The following is a 16,178-nucleotide window of genomic DNA, read 5'->3' as shown; positions in this document are numbered from 1 at the left end:
GCAATATTATTATTCCCTAGCTAAAAATCCCTGGCAGCTTCAGGAATACATTCTACGCTTACTGTGCAGCTTTGCACGCCCCTGGATACACTTGTGCCCTTGTCTAGAAGAAGAGAAACATGTGACTGTCCCAATGACTGCGGGAATCCCGAGAGCTCTAGTCCACCACCCGCCTGTTCAAACCCACAGGCTTCTCATGTGCTCTGGCTCCCATGGGGAATGGAACATCCTGAGGTGGTGGAAAGAGTGAAGAGCCCCAGACTGAGCAACCGAGCAGGCCACAACCTCGCACTTCAGAGCACTGATGAGATGGAACGGGCATATGCAATGAGGCTGACAACCATGAAATGTCTAATTACTACCTGCCAGCCTAGGTCTCAAGCGTGTCACAGGCTTGGACGAGAATACAAGGTGCAGTCATGCTAATGATTCACATTTATTCTCTCAAACAAGTTCCTATCAATGATGTCCACTAGGAATTTATTTACCCAGAATGGTGGGAAACATGAGTGCTGAGTGGTTTGACTACTTTAGGTGGCAATGTTACCCTTTGCTCAACAAACATTTACTCTGGGTCATCTACAGGCTCTTGTGGCTCCTTCCTCACTGAGGGTTCAGAAAGGTCACCTCCAGAGAGGCTGGACACACTGCAGTGTGACCCTTTACCATCAGCTATTTTATCACGAGGCCTTCCCAGGTGGCTCAGTGGTAAAGAATCCGTCTGCTGATGCAGGAAATGCAAATTCAATCCCTGGGCCAGGAAGATCCCCTGGAGAAGGAAATGGCAATCCACGCCAGTATTCTTGCCTGGGAAATCCCATGGACAGAGGAGCCTGGCAGGCTATAGTCCATGGGGTTGCAAAAGAACCGGATATGATTTAGTGGCTAAACAATTTTATCACAGAATGCAAGTGAGCTCCATGAGGGCAGGGACCTCATCTGTCTACTACTTGGTACAAGGTACTCAGCTAGTTTGTTAAACAGATGGTGTGCTCAGAAGTGCCTCATGTAGAGCTGATAAACAAGCAAAGTAACAAAGACCTCAGATTAGCTGATGCGCCAAGTTAGAAACAAGGCTACATGTGACCATGCCTTTCAGTGGGGTCCCACGGCTGCCTGGGACAGCCGACAGTGCCCAACTCTCCCTATACTGGGAGCTGTCCATCGACCACTGTGCAGTATTTATACCACAGAAACTGGCAAACGCTACAAATGATTCACCATCGCTCAACTGTTTGCTCTAAATCCCAATGGCAGATTACTTCTTATGATTTTCTTCTATTCAACATAGAGAGCGCAGTTCTCTTTGGATAAGCTGTCTTTTATTCACACTATTTCTAAGCATCTGTGTTACAACTCTTTATCTCCAGGCCTGAGAAAATTGTTTTGAAATCATGAAATGTGTTTTGGTAGGAAAAAGTATTATTAAGCTGTTAGTTTTCCCTTAAAAAGCAAATGACATTACAGATACATACATTTATGTACGTAATATATATTTTGATTTCATTTGTTCAGTATACACGTGCATCTGTGTATATGTATACAATGAAACCTCTTGTGGAGAGCAATCTGGTTCTCTCTGTAGTTTTCAGTTTAGAACACGGAAGTCTCTGGCTTGTTTCTGATTTAAATAAATGTTAGTTTCCTCAAAAAGATTTCAGATGAGCGGTGGCAATGGAAGCCAGAAAACAGGCAGCAGTGACATTTATATTGCAACTGTAAAGAACCTAACTTAATCTCTGGTCATTCAGAGGTGCTTCAGGGTTTTGCAGTGCTTTCAAGCACCAATATGTTTGTCCAGTGATCGTAATGATTTTTATGGTGTGAACCTACATCCTAAACATGGGATATTAAAGTATTTTATACACAAATGGATTTTTAACTCATTCTCTATAAGTTCTATCAATATGTAGGTATGCTATCAGCTGTTCCTGAATCCACAGGGAAAGTGAATTTTGGCACCTAAACATTCAATCACTTGTGTTTTGAAGTCACCTGCCTTTTTTTTTGGACATCAATAGAGTGGTTGTTGAATCTGAAGAGTTACCTTATTGAAGTGATCGCCAATCACATGCCATATTCGGGACCACTGCAGTCGGATCCGATTCATGTTGTAGTAAGAGATCTCCACGATCTTCTGCAAGCTGAACATGCGGGGGTGGTGGGGGGAAGCCAGCTCGTCCATGGACACGGCACACAGCCAGCGGACAAAGTCAACTACAGGCCAGACCCAACAACACACGCGAGGCCGCGTTAGTAATGGTCAGACAGTTATAACAGGGGGCTCTGTAGTTGTCACAGGTGAGTCAAATACTTACCTATCGCATTTCCATCCAGCCTGGTGGAGCCAGTAAAAATTCTAGGAAGAAAATTTCAGATATAATAAAAATTAAATTTGTAAGATGAAGGTTCAATTTCAAACACTCAGAAAAGACAAAAAGGCAACATTTCAGGTTTGGCACTTCCCATCAGAGGTACAGAACTGGTCAACGAGGCGCACTGAGAGCAGAAATGCTTATACTGGTAGGAAGAGAAAAGCAACCTCAAAAAGGACGGGGGCAAGTCAAAATATGATAGTGTGGAATACGGTATTCCACAGCAGGGGGAATACAGACTGAGGACCTTTAAAAAGCTGTTCCTCCATAAGAGCAACCAAAAAACTGACAAAAATGTAACAGATTTTTCAGATCTGAACTCTGGAAATTACCAAAGGCTTGGGACAATATTTATTCAAGAAAAATGGCTGAATCTTTTAGACAGCATATATTTAGACCATGTTTATTTTAATCCATCCTGCTAATCTCTCTTTAGATTCAAACCCGAATAGGCTGAAAGTAAAAGTGTGAAAAAAAAATCTCATGTAAACAGTTAACAAAAAGAAAACAAGAGTAGCCGTACTGATATCAGATAATACAGACTTAAAACTGGAGTCATTACTATAGACAAAGAATATTTCACAATGATAAATGATTTAATATGTGAAGAAAATCTAGTAATTGTAAATATATATGTGTTTAACAACAGAGGGGCTTCTCCGCTGGCTCAGTGGTAAAGAATCCTCCTGTAGTGTTAGAGACTTGGTTTGATCCCTAGTCTGGAAAGATCTCCTAGAGAAGGAAGTGGCAACCCACTTCAGTATTTTTGTCAGAAGAATCCTATGGACAGAGGACGCTACAGTCCATAGGGTCTCGAAGAGTTGGACAGGACTTAGCAACTAACAAAAGAGCCCCAAAATCATGCGCAAAAAAGACATACTTGAAAGGGGAAAATAAAACAATTCAAACAATGTCCAGAATCAGCAGATCTACACAGGCAGGAAGTGTACTAGTGGTTACAGGAACTGTAAAAATGTGGGGCTTCTTTATGGGGTGATGAAAAAGCTCTGAAATTAGATGGCTGCACAACTCTGCATATACTAAAAACCACTGACTGTATGTACATTTTAGAAGAGTAAGTCTTAGGATGTATGAATTATGTCTCAATTTAAGAAATATAAGCACAAAAAAAGGTGCTAGACAAGCTACTACTGTCCACTATCTCGATAAGGCAGAGAAACAGGGAAGAAACGTGCAGTTAATAGCGGAACAAACATTTTGTTCTATCGGCCCAAACCTAAGAGGAAAAAGTGGGAAAAACTCAACAAAAGTGTGTTGCAGACAGTATTTCTATTGGAGAGAAGGAGAGAAGCAGCAGGAGCAAGATGATCAAAATATGCTAAGTTACTTAAGTCAGTCATGTCCGACTCTTTGCGACTCCGTGGACTGTAGCCCACCAGGCTCCTCCATCCATGGGATTCTCCAGGCAAGAATACTGGAGTGGGTTGCCATTTCCTTCTCCAGCAGATCTTCCCGACCCAGGGATCGAACCCAGGTCTCCCATATTAGAGGCAAACGCTTTTAAGAGTTTAAAATACTAAGAAAATTGTTCTGACAGCAATACAAATGATGTCATAAATTCTATACTGCTATTATCTGAAATTATTTATGTTTAGTGTATATGATCATTCAATGGCAATTTTCAGGAGTTTTTTGACTTTTAAGAAAATTCCTATTTTAAGCCCTAATGTGGAAATGGCAATCCACTCCAGTGTTCTTGCTTGGGAAATCCCATGGACAGGGGAGCCTGGTGGGCTATAGTCCAGGTGGTTGCAGGAGAGTTCGACACGACTTAGCAACTAAACAACAACATAATGAGTATCTTCAAATGAGAATATCTCTGTTGCTCTTGGATATTTAGGTCAAGTTTTAAGTAAAAAGAAACAACTGAAAGGTTGTGAAGAAAAACAAATGGAAATGTCAACTTGGCCAACTCTCACTCACAGACAGGCTTTAAATCCAATACTCTTTCCGAAATTTTCTAAAAAGTAACTTCTAAACCAAGGAAATTCAAAACATTAGAACAAGCAAAAACTCGTTTCTGACATAATTTGGCCACAAAGTTGAAGTTATAATTTGATTTATTTATTGGCAGTGCTGCAAGGCTTGTGGGATTTTCGTTCCCCAACTGGGGATTGAACCCAGGCCCTAGGCGGGGAGGGTGTAGAGTCCTAACCACTGGACTGCCAAGGAATTCCCCAACATATAGTTTTTAAAAAGGTTATGACAGTTCAAGATCAAAATCCAAGTGAATGTGAAGGTGATCAGCAGCTGTGGGCCAAACGTGCTGCATTTTCTGCTGCTCAGTTTGAGTGATCTGGGGTGAAACACAACAGTCAAACAGACTAGGGATCCTCCACACCCAGCACTATCAGAAGGCGCCAGGGCGTTGGCTGGCCCAGCTTCCCTGGAGAACAAGTTCACTACCTGTCCACAGCCACCACTACGCTCTGAGAGCTGGTCTCGCCGACTGACTCCTGCAAGCTGGCCATCTGTCTCTTGTCCACTCCGCCGCTCACCAGATTACCTGAAACACAGTGCACAAAAGCAATGGTGCTTCTGAAACGGTCAAGTAGAGAACCAAGTATCCTGTGACATCAGCGTGCACAGACAAGAGACTGTGAGACTGGTTTGCAAGCGAAAAAAAAAAAAAAACCCTCTAACGATGGCAAAATAAAACTAACTCAGGTTCTGGCATTTTTGCATTTAGAATACGTTCTTATACAAGTTCTCGCTCTTCCTTTACCATCCATCTCCCTGTCATAACAGTCTTCTGTATTTTTTACAGTATTAAATGTCTGTGTTTAGAAAAAACAAATTCAAGTTGATTGATACTAACTCAGAGCTCCTAGAACGTGTAACGGTTTAAAACTGAAGATCTGAGGCGTTCTACTTCAGTCATCCTGACATACACCCCGAGAAGAAGGTGCTGTTACCCTTCCCCCATGTTCGGAGTTTGTACTTTTAACTGAACGACTCCAACCAGTGCTCTGTGGGACCTAGGAGTCTGCTCTCTCCATCAAATGGCCTGGGCTTGAAACCTACCTCTGCTCCTTCCTCCAAACGGCACCTCGTTCATAGCACTTCATCCCCCTTTGCCTCACTTATCTCATTTACAAAATGGGGATAACAGCCCCAATCTCACTGAGCTGTTACAAGGAGTAAATGAATTAAAATATACAAACTGAGTGCTTAGAATGTGGCCTGTGATGTCTGCCCTTTTTTACTGTTATCATTGTATCACTGATAAGAGAGTCTCTCAGTTCAATGTATCACCAGAAATAACCCTACTTTCATAAGAATACCTATTAATATAAGCCTCCCAAATGAACAGGGAAGAGGTTGAATTTATTTGAAATCTGAAGATATGCACACCCACTCCTTGAACACCAGATGGCTTCCCACCCCACAACATACTTATATGCATAGAAAGAAAAGTGATGCACCCTGCTGATGTCGATAAAATTAGCATTTACTCGACAGTTTAATCACAACTGAGAGCTGAGACGGCATTCCCACTCCGTTAACAGGCATCCTGTCAGCTGGCACGCAAGAAACAGGTGATCTACGGTCCTGACGAGGCAAGGGCTCCGTGCCTGATAACCGTGAATCCGCAGCGGCCGGCTGGGGGGCCTGGCACCTTACCAAGGCCAAGGCCCATGAACTCTTCTCCCGCCTGCGTGTGGCCCTTCAGGCTCCCTTCTCTCTCACGCCCGGAGCCAGACAGGTAGCGCGTCTTCACACCGGTTCCTATCAGCTGAGCCAGCTCCAGCTGGCTGATGCACTTCAAGATCTGAGGAAAGAGGGTGTGAAGAAATGAGCTCCCGCTTCATTGGCCGAAAAGGGCAGTGCCCCCTTAACTCAGTCATTACAGAGTTCTCTGGAACATGCGGCCTTTCAGGAGAGGATAACATCTGAGAGACTCAGGCTGGCTTCCCTACTTCTGGCTAGGCAACCCCCTGAGTGTGGGTCTGGAAGACAGACCTCGTTACTTTATTTTTTAAACCATTAAAAAGGGAAAGAGAAAATGAGCAGAAGAAAAACTAGTACAACAGAGAGGCAAGATGGATGTCCATTTAGGCAAATTTAAATAAGCGCTCCATAGAGACAAAGCATCCGATCAGAGTGGGGCACTCCGGTCACCATGCCGTTCCCCCGCTCAGCCATCCCCACCTCCCTCTCACCCTTCCCCTCAGGTCGACAGCACACCGCCTGCTCCTCATGCTTGAACGTGTTACTGTTGCTCCTCCCCATGGCTCACCCCTCGGACTCCCAGCGCAGACCTGTGTCCCCAGGGACCTCCCTCAGCCACCTGTGATCACACACCCTCCCCATCACCACCTCCTGGCCATGCGGTTTTGTTTTTTCTCTTAAGTACTTACTTTCCGGCATTATGTCACGTATTTGTTCTCTGTCTTTTGTGCCAACAGGGCATTAACTCTGTCTTGTTCACTGCTGAATCCCCAGCACTTGACGATTATTTTCTGGTTAACGGAATAAATGAGGGCGTGCCCTGGCATGGGTGGGCGGTAGGAGAAAAGACGATCTCCCAGCCCCACGGGGTGGCTCAGGCGCTGGAGAGGCCATACCTGCACATGGCCCTCTCCCAGCTGTAGCTTATCTGAATACAGAGACTGGCTTCAACTTCTACTGCAGCAGAAACTGGCTGCTTGAAACTTGAGGAGGGATGGCACATACATCTCCAGGTAAACCCTTCTTAGGGAATTTCCATGGGGACTTCTGACTATGGCTGAGTTTTGCTTTCCGTGGTGACCTTATAACCCAGTCCCAGAGTATGGGACTCCACGACACCATGGAGCACTGCTGAGGATTTTCACTTAGAAACTGCCTTCCCCTTGACTAAGACAGGCACTCGAATGAACCACAGGGAGTCCACGTGTCATACTATTAAATTATTACTAGTAAGCTGCTAATGACCTCCTTTTCCAGAAGCTGGGATATGTATGTAACACTTGTGGCCAAGGACTTACTGATACCAACCTGACTTCTCAGAGTGTCTGACCATCAAATCAGTGATGGCTTTTTTTTTGGCTGATTCATTTTTAACATCTCCAGCTGCCGCTGTACACTCGGCAACTGGCAGGGGCCCCACATTAACGTATACCTCAGTTAAAAGAAAAAAGAAAGTTCTAGGGGAGAGAGCAGCTATCTACTGATTCATTAGGGTACACTGATTCCTCAGGAAACAGGAAATAATTTATTAATAAAGCACACAACTCAAAACAATGCCAACCTGTCCCTCCCATGTTTTCTAACACGGACACTTCAGAGTGGCGAGAGAGCAAGGAGCGACGGTGAAAAACGACTAAGGTGTGCGCCACGATGACGACAGCGATTAACAGCTCAGAGCTACTAAGCTCCTGTCCGTGCTGAGTCACTTCAGTCATGACCGACTCTTTGCGACCCCGTGGACTGTAGCCCACCAGGCTCCTCTGTCCACGGGCTTCTCCAGTCAAGAATACTGGACTGGGCTGCCACTTCCTTCTCTTCTTGCCAAATTCAGTTCTAATCCATTTTTCCACATGTTAATTCCTTTCCTTCTCACAACAACCCTCTGAAGGTTGCACAGAGGAAGTAACTTGCCATGTCATACAGGCAGAAGGGGCGGACACCCAGACCAGCTGTCTGGCCCCGGGCCCTCGCCCTGGACTGTGTGATCCCTGTGGCGGCAGGGGGCTGCCAGCAACTTCCTTTCCAGGTCATCACAGCCCCACCACTCTCCACACGCCAGCCTCTACTCTACTTAGTTTTCCCTCTAAAACAAAAGGTAATACCTTCAGGTGGTAGAGAAATTAGAAAGTACAACTGAAGGAAAAAGGAAGAAATAAAATCGTCTCCATAATTCTGTCACACAGAGAGGATGCTAACATGCGCGTTCATCTTTCCAAGTCTCATTTTCTGTGTACGCCTGGCATGAAGGATGACGCCACATCATGCTTATGCAGTGATTTCTTAATTTAATACACCGTGATCAAAGTATTAAAGACCGTCTTCAATAGCATCTTTATTGGTTTTTCTCTGAAGTTTCTTTACAGAAAGAGACCTCTCTGTTTCCTTCTCTCCCTCACCCCTCTACTATTTTTCTTCCCATTTATTTGTTGAAGAACCTGGTCATTTGCTGAGAGTCTGTCGTGTCCCACAGCTTGCAGGCTGTGTTCTCATGATGCCACTTACCGTGCTCCTCCACTCCCTGTTTCCTTTAAATAAGCAGTGGAGGCTTGAACTGACTCAGGCTGGAGTTTTAGGCAAAAACATTTCTTAAGTGCTATCGTGTGCATCCATCAGGGAGCATGTAATGCTGGCTGTCTCTCCCTTCAGAAACATTATCTTTTTTTCTTTTAAATTTTTTTTCTGATGTGGACGGTTTTTAAAGTCTTTATTGAATTGTTATAATATTGCTTCTGCTTTATATTTTGTTCTTTGGAACAAGAGGCATGTGGGATCTCAGCTCCCTGCTGCTGCTGCTGCTAAGTCGCTTCAGCTGTGTCTGACTCTGTGCGACCCCAGAGACGGAAGCCCAGCAGGCTCCCCCGTCCCTGGGATTCTCCAGGCAAGAACACTGGAATGGATTGCCATTTTCTTCTCTAATGCAGCAAAATGAAAAGTGAAAGTGAAGTCGCTCAGTTGCGCCCGACTTGTAGCAACCCCACGGACCGCAGCCCACCAGGCTCCTCCGTCCATGGGATTTTCCAGGCAAGAGTACTGGAGTGGGGTGCCACTGCCTTCTCCGAAGGAGTGGTACACTACACTTTTTTAAAAAAAAATCAATCTCTCATTGATGGGACAATCTAGGCTGTCCTTCATCTAATCTCTCCCTAGAACAACTAAAATTTCGATGCATGACCTTTCAAACACCTGTCTGGACACATGGGTAAGTATGTCCTTAGATGAAACTCTTAGAACATGGTTTAGTTAAAAAAAACAAAAGTGAGCCTGCTGGCAACCTTCCTCATGGCTCACGTTAGATGCTGACCTTGTCCTTTTTGCTACATTTGGGAGAGAAACTGGGCTCTGTGCTTCGTTTTAAATCCACTCCCTGCAGTAAGAGCTCTCAGGAGGGGCGTAAGGACTTGGGGAAAGAGGCGCTGACGTGGGAAGAGAGCGGCTACGACAGCGGTCTGCTCCGCACAGGCACTGGCAATGGTGTCAGGGGCACTTGGTGAGGTGGCGGATCTGAGGCGTTTCCCTCACCGCAGCCCCAGGGAGGCTGACTTTCTGATACATGAGGAACACAGGGAGTAAGACAAAACCCAGAGTTAGAGCGAGGCTTGACTGCAGAGAAACAGAGTCGACCCAAGAGACATGGACCCTGAACTGAAGGAAAGCTGGGGCTCATCCTCACTGAGAAAAGGCAACCACCGGGCTTTCAGAGACACCCACCTCGTGCCAGGAATTCCCGAGGTAGTTGCCGTCGGTGTGAGCCACAGTGATGAGCGTCTTTATGGTGTCAATGTTCTTCTGCTTCATCTCCGTGATGCTGGAGCTGGCTGTCAGCAGAGAGAAGCGTGCAAGGGCCTGGACATAGGCATCTCGTTCCAGCTGCAAGCGAGGCAGAGAGGGGACGCTGAGACCCTGGCCTGGGTGAGACGGGTCTCGCATGGAAGGGACTGAGCACCGGTTCCTCTGCTGCCTCCCATGTGCGTGGGGACAGGCTGTACGCACATTAACACACCCGGGCCACACCCGGTACTCCATGCCTCTGTCCTCCCGCTACCCAAAAACCTCATCGCACGTTTGAGGACGAGCCTCTCCTCTGCCACTGACCTCTCTTCTGAGGGAGCAGCGGAGCAATCTGCTGAATGCTAAGGCTGTCAGGTAAATGCTGACTTCTACAACAGTTCTGCAGGTCTGTTATCTCAAGTTTGCAAATGAGGAAATAAAGGGTGACTCAGGGAGGAGGTGGCTAGACCAACGTTAGGCTAGAGAAGCAGCAGGTGAGGTGTGGAACCCAGACTGTCTGCGGTCCAAGCCTGGGGTCTTGGTGCAAAAGAAAACGCCTATCTGTAAGATACATGGGAACAGAAGACTGAGGTTTCCCAAAGAGAGGGTACAACAACTTAGTGATTTAGGGTATATGAAACTGACAACTTCCTGAGTTCATAAGAGTTTCGAATTGTATTTTGCTTATTTGCTTGAATTTTTCAAGACCCCAAAGATTTACAGACACATTCATTTTCCACTGAACTACTTATTTCCCCCAGAGAAGACCTGGGAAATTAAAATAATAAGCTGCTTTTAAAAGGAAAAACACTATTTCTAGCACCAGGCAACTAGCCAGATGGATAGGAAGGCTGCTTTGTCAAGTCCGATTAAGTAGCTTGGACACCCACCTACCTTCAAAAATGGTTTGTAATCCAAATTGCCAATTCTTCCCCCAGTCAGGCTGTTGCCAGCACAAATCTGTCGTCTTCCTCTCAGTGGGCATGAGTAAGGTGTCTGCTGAGAAGTTTTCAGCTAATTGGAAATATCTGATCGTTTCTAAATTTTGCCAAATCCTGAAGAACACAGCCCACCAGTTTTTCTGGAGCTGTGTTAATGTACACCCACCTGCATTCCAAAGATGCAGGCAATCCGGATCGCACACCGGATGCCTTCCAAACACAGTGAGGCCACCTCAGTGTCGTCACAGTTCTGCAGTCCGATGCTGTAGGCTGCCAACAGCGGTGTCCACACCAGCTACCAGGGGAGGAAGGTTTGGAAAACGTCTGGAATCTCAGTGTGGAAGAGCACTTAGAGGCCACACTGTTATTAGTTACAAGCACAGCCAGGATGTCAAGTTCACGGCTATTCTGATTCATTCACAACATGAAATAAAAATTCCTCCTAAACCGGGGTCAAAGCCATCACTATAGCATGCCGTTTACTAAATGCACAGTTCTAAAGGAAGGGTGGCACGTACGTGGCTACTGGGCCACCATCACGTCTACTGTACTCATGGCAGACATCACTAATCCATCAGAGATCCCACTTCCTGCTTAGTCTAATCGGGACTGGAGAATCCTTTACATGGTGCAGCAGGCATCTATTGCCAATCGGAGGTTGGCATGCAAAGTAAAATCTATAAGCAACTTAGGTTCTATCAACTTAGCTTATTGAAAGCTTCCTAATTCAGATTACTTAAGAGTTTACTTTTCCTCCAACTTTCTTGTGAATTCCCTGAAAATAAAAGCACACAAAAATCTAGAAGTGATCAACAGGATATCAGCAGTTACTTTAAAAACTTAAAGAGAAAACATGAGTGCTATGTATTTAGAACACATAACTTTTCTAGACATTAAAAAAATACAGAACTTAGGATACTGTTTTTTTGTTTTTGGCTGCACCAACTGGCATGTGGGGTCTTAGCTCCCCTACTGGGGGTTGAACCTGTGCCCCCTGCAGTGGGAGCACGGAGCCCCAATCACTGGACCACCAGGGAAGTCCCATGGATACGTCTTTTACTTCTACCTCATGTCTTCTTGTAGGCTAACCCTGAGGCCACTGAGATGAGACATCACAATAAAACTGTCTCTTTTGCCTGAATAATTAATTCATTCAATCCCCCCAGCAGCCCTGCAGGACCCATTTCACAGATGATGAACAGAGAGAGGCTGAATAACCTGATCCAAGTCCCAGAGCAACAAAGTGGCAAAGGCAGGGCTTAAACTAGATGCTCTGACTGTTGAGCCCGTGCTGACGCATCCCCAGCAACACCACGGGGCTTCCAGGAAGGATTCGCTTTAGTTACTAGTCAGAAAGAAACACCAGACGTGGCCTTTCCCCTCCCCAATCTCTTCACCATTATAAACTCACTGGTGAGCTTCTGGCTGATCAACTCTAGAATCAGCTTCAGCTGTGTCTGAACTTCTCCGTATACTCACTTTGAACATTGGCCGGACGTGGTCCAAGTGAGTGGCACTCGTAAATGGGGCTTTGGCATGGCTCACGGCCTCCATCAGAGCTTTGGCTGTTTTCGCCATTTGCTCCATCTCCAAGTTGTATAGTAGCCGTCGCTGCTTTTCACTAGCGACACCTACCAAAAAAATAAGAGAGTAACAACAGCTAATACTCACCGAGTGCTTGCTATGTGCCCGGCTCTGTTTCAAAAGATTTACAGCAATTAACTCACAAATCCTCCTCATGAGGACCACTTCCTGAGTCTGTAACAAGTATTACTGCCATTTCACTGATGGGAAATGAGGCACAGAAACATTAAGTAACTTGCCCAGGGTCACACAGCTAACAAGCAGTAGAGCTGGGACCTGAATTCAGACAATGTGGCTACAGAGCCTGCGCTCTAAACCGGACACCCTGCTACCTTACCAATGAGACTGACAGCCTCGCAGGGGTCTTAAGTAGGAGAATTCCAATCAGGGTTAACACAATCAACACTGGTATTACAGCAGAGTTTTAATAAACATTTTTTGGGAGTAATTTAGCTCTCAGATTATTTTAAATTCCCTCTTGTAACTAACTGCAAATCTAGTAAGAAGTTAAGTGATACTGAAAGAGTGTCAATGTAATCATAATCACTAATTTAATCACATTTCTTATTCAGATAGCTAGATATGCAAATTAAATCTGTCACCAGGGAACTTAACCATGCATTCTGATACACCTGAACATTGGAACTGAGAAATAATTTGCCATTAGACCTTACTCTGCTTAGTAGATTTGGTGGCAATTGTGTGTTCTTTTGTTTCTTTCATCGCAATTTTCTTGCCTTCTATCTCTTCATAGATGCTTGAGAGATATTCTTCAGGTAGATCTTTACTATCATTGATACCCCGATTCATTTTAATATACTGTTCTTTTGTCATTTTATTTTTTACCTGAAATTTTTAAAAAATGAAGAATCCACTTAGGAGACATCCAAGGGCCCAAACAGTTATTTATTTAGCTACTGTAGTATTTAAGTCATTAAACTATGTTACCTGAGGGCTGTGCAAGTCTGTAGTTAGCATAATAATTGAATATGCTAGGACGTATGCAGTGTCAGCACTAGCAAACAGAGTTTGCCTAAAAAACAAAAAAGATTTCAGATGTGAGAACACGGACAGAGACAAGGCTGGATGGCGGCAACAGGGCTCAGGGAGACACGCTTGCTGCAAAGCAGGCCAACTGCTCCCCAGATGCTTCCATCGCCACTTAATGATAACTAATGATCCAGAGTCTAAAAGAGCCTAGTTAAGAAAAAATAAGTAAATAATAAATTAATTAAATTTAAAAACAAAAAAGACCAGAAGAGATGAGAACCAAAAAAAAAGAAACTCACTTTTTTATATGCTACAACGTTTCATACCACTAAAGCAATGCTGCTGCTGCTGCTGCTAAGTCCCTTCAGTCGTGTCCGACTCTGTGCAACCCCATAGACGGCAGCCCACCAGGCTCCCCCGTCCTTGGGATTCTCCAGGCAAGAACACTGGAGTGGGTTGCCATTTCCTTCTCCAATGAATGAAAGTGAAAAGTGAAAGTGAAGTCGCTCAGTCGTGTCTGACTCTTAGCGACCCCATGGACTGCAGCCTACCAGGCTCCTCTGTTCATGGGATTTTCCAGGCAAAAGTACTGGAGTGGGGTGCCATTGCCTTCTCTACTAGATCTTAAATCTTCCAAAAGATAAAAAGAAATAGTTAATATGAGATGAGAGGGGCTAATAATCACTACCATGGCAACCATATTACGTTAGTCATTTAGTTGTGTCTGACTCTTTGTGACGCCATGGACAGCCTGCCAGGCTCCTCTGTCCCTGCAATTTTTCAGGCAAGACTACTGGAGAGGGTAACCATTCCCTTCTCCATGGGATCTTCCCCACCCAGGGATCGAACCTGGGTCTCCTACATTGCAGGCAAATTCTTTACCATCTAAGCCATCAGGGAAGCCATAATACAATATATAAATGTATCAAATGTTGTAGACGTTAAATTTACACACTGCTCTATGTTTTAAAAAAAAGAATAGGAGCTCTTACATGAGATAATCCCTCAGCACAGTGCCTGCTGGTGCAGAGTGAACAGAAACCTCAGTGGCTGGACACAGATTTTAAAAGACTAAACCGAACCCCCAACCACATTAAGACTGATGCTCTGAGGAGGGCAAAAACATGGTGGAAGAGACTTAGACACGATGCTCACCCCTGGTTGCACTCTATGTATCTTGCAGCAAACTTCTCCATTAGCCGATCAATCTTTTGAGCTTCTCCAGGTAGGCGGAAACCTTCTAGAAATGTCCGCAGGGCTGAGACAAACTCCTTTTCACAGAAGTCGAGTTGGTCCACATAGGCATACATCACCTCCTTGTTGAACTTCATGCTTTCTCCCAGAAAATCACCTACTTGGGTCTGAAACATACACACTCACTCACACCTAAAAACTGTCAAATATGAACACCCAGTGAAAGACACTTCAGTCAAACAGGTGAGGAATAGTGCCCTGGCTCTCAATACCTAGGATGGGCTGGGCTGCTAGAAAAGCTGGGTCACTCCCTAAGCCTGGCCAACCACCAAACCATCCCAGGTTCAGTTGGCACTGCCATGAAGAAAGGCACTGAAAAATGGAGGAATGAAAAGACACACTCAACAGAGAGATGAGCTGCAGATGAGCACCCGAAAGAACAATTTCTGGCAGTCAAGGGACACTTAGCTCCTACAGTTCAGTTCAGTTCAGTCGCTCAGTCGTGTTCGACTCTTTGCAACCCCATGAATCGCAGCCCGCCAGGCCTCCCTGTCCATCACCATCTCCCCCCAAATAAACCACCACCTGTCAGGAGGCTAGTTTATTCCCTGTAAAGAACTTCTTGCAACACTAGCCAAAAGGATAAACAGGACTATGTAAACAAAGTGCAGACAATGGCACTGCACTCAGGGTTCGGCCAGTCTCTAGATGAAAGCCAGTAAGGTCTCAGAGCCACACGCAAGAACCCACAAGTATGTGCCCAGCCACCCGTCTTACAGAATCCAGACGCTCCTCCTGGTGCAGGAATTGGGCAATGTCTTCCACCGATGTTCCCAGCATGCCCTGCTCCTGGAGATATTGGATCCCTCTCTTGGGTTTCTTGTTGAATCTGTTTCAAGACATGGGACACAGGTTGCTGATTCCAAACTCTGGGGGATGGAAATAGCTGGCATTTGAGGCAAATTACGGTAATACGATGAACAAGTCATCCCATATCAGCACACAAAGTCTTGTGTGTCCTGGTAGCTTTTCTCAATTCCACCTTTAATTTCTGACCTAGATCTAACAGAATCTGCTGGTTGTCACCTCAAATCCATTTCCTTCTTCTCCACCACTAATAAGACCTAGTTGTTTAGCTGGGCACACAACTATCTGGGATTAAAAAAAACACATTTCCCTGCCTCCCTTAGACAAAGTATGGCAATTTGATAAACTTCTGGCCGGTGAGAGATTAGAACTGGTGTGGGTACTTTTACAGCAAAGCTGACTTGGCTGAGGGGGGAAGGGGGCATGCGTCTTTTGCTTTTTCCCTTTCTTCCCCACAATACATGTGTGATGACCAGAGCTCCAGCAGTCATCTTAAACCAGAAGGCAACGGTGAAAACACAAATTGTATTCAGGATGGTGACGCAGAAAGATAAAAGCAGCCTGGGTTTCTGACATTCATAAGAGCCACTCTAACAGTCCTAGACTCTGTACTCTGGGATTTCCTCCAACGGCACTTGAGTAGTTACTTCTGTATTTCCTGTTAAAGGCAGGCAAATATAACCACTATATAAATTCAACTTGTTATTCACCACGCCACGCACTGGGGACTGAAAGAAGCCCAGAAGCACGAACTGTAGCAAGAGCT

General features: G+C 45.1%; 1 protein-coding gene across 4 annotated transcripts in view; it reads right to left on the bottom strand.

Moving 5' to 3' along the window:
- ARFGEF2 (ADP ribosylation factor guanine nucleotide exchange factor 2) overlaps window positions 1-16,178 on the bottom strand; it is an 83,574-nt gene that overhangs the window by 25,756 nt on the left and 41,640 nt on the right. For all 4 annotated transcript variants that reach the window (XM_027977301.3, XM_042230247.2, XM_042230248.2 and 1 more), the window contains 11 exons: window positions 15,323-15,434; window positions 14,507-14,712; window positions 13,310-13,394; window positions 13,036-13,207; window positions 12,257-12,408; window positions 10,944-11,072; window positions 9,777-9,935; window positions 6,021-6,168; window positions 4,803-4,902; window positions 2,319-2,359; window positions 2,048-2,217 (listed from right to left, as the gene is read on the bottom strand). In XM_027977301.3, coding sequence (XP_027833102.2) covers window positions 2,048-2,217; window positions 2,319-2,359; window positions 4,803-4,902; window positions 6,021-6,168; window positions 9,777-9,935; window positions 10,944-11,072; window positions 12,257-12,408; window positions 13,036-13,207; window positions 13,310-13,394; window positions 14,507-14,712; window positions 15,323-15,434 — 1,474 coding nt within the window. The remainder of the gene's footprint in view (window positions 1-2,047; window positions 2,218-2,318; window positions 2,360-4,802; window positions 4,903-6,020; window positions 6,169-9,776; window positions 9,936-10,943; window positions 11,073-12,256; window positions 12,409-13,035; window positions 13,208-13,309; window positions 13,395-14,506; window positions 14,713-15,322; window positions 15,435-16,178) is intronic.

This window comes from Ovis aries, chromosome 13, assembly GCF_016772045.2.
Source record: "Ovis aries strain OAR_USU_Benz2616 breed Rambouillet chromosome 13, ARS-UI_Ramb_v3.0, whole genome shotgun sequence".
Taxonomy (NCBI): Eukaryota; Metazoa; Chordata; class Mammalia; order Artiodactyla; family Bovidae; genus Ovis; species Ovis aries.
Note: the sequence above shows the minus strand (reverse complement) of the source record. Positions and strands in the feature narration are given on the sequence as shown.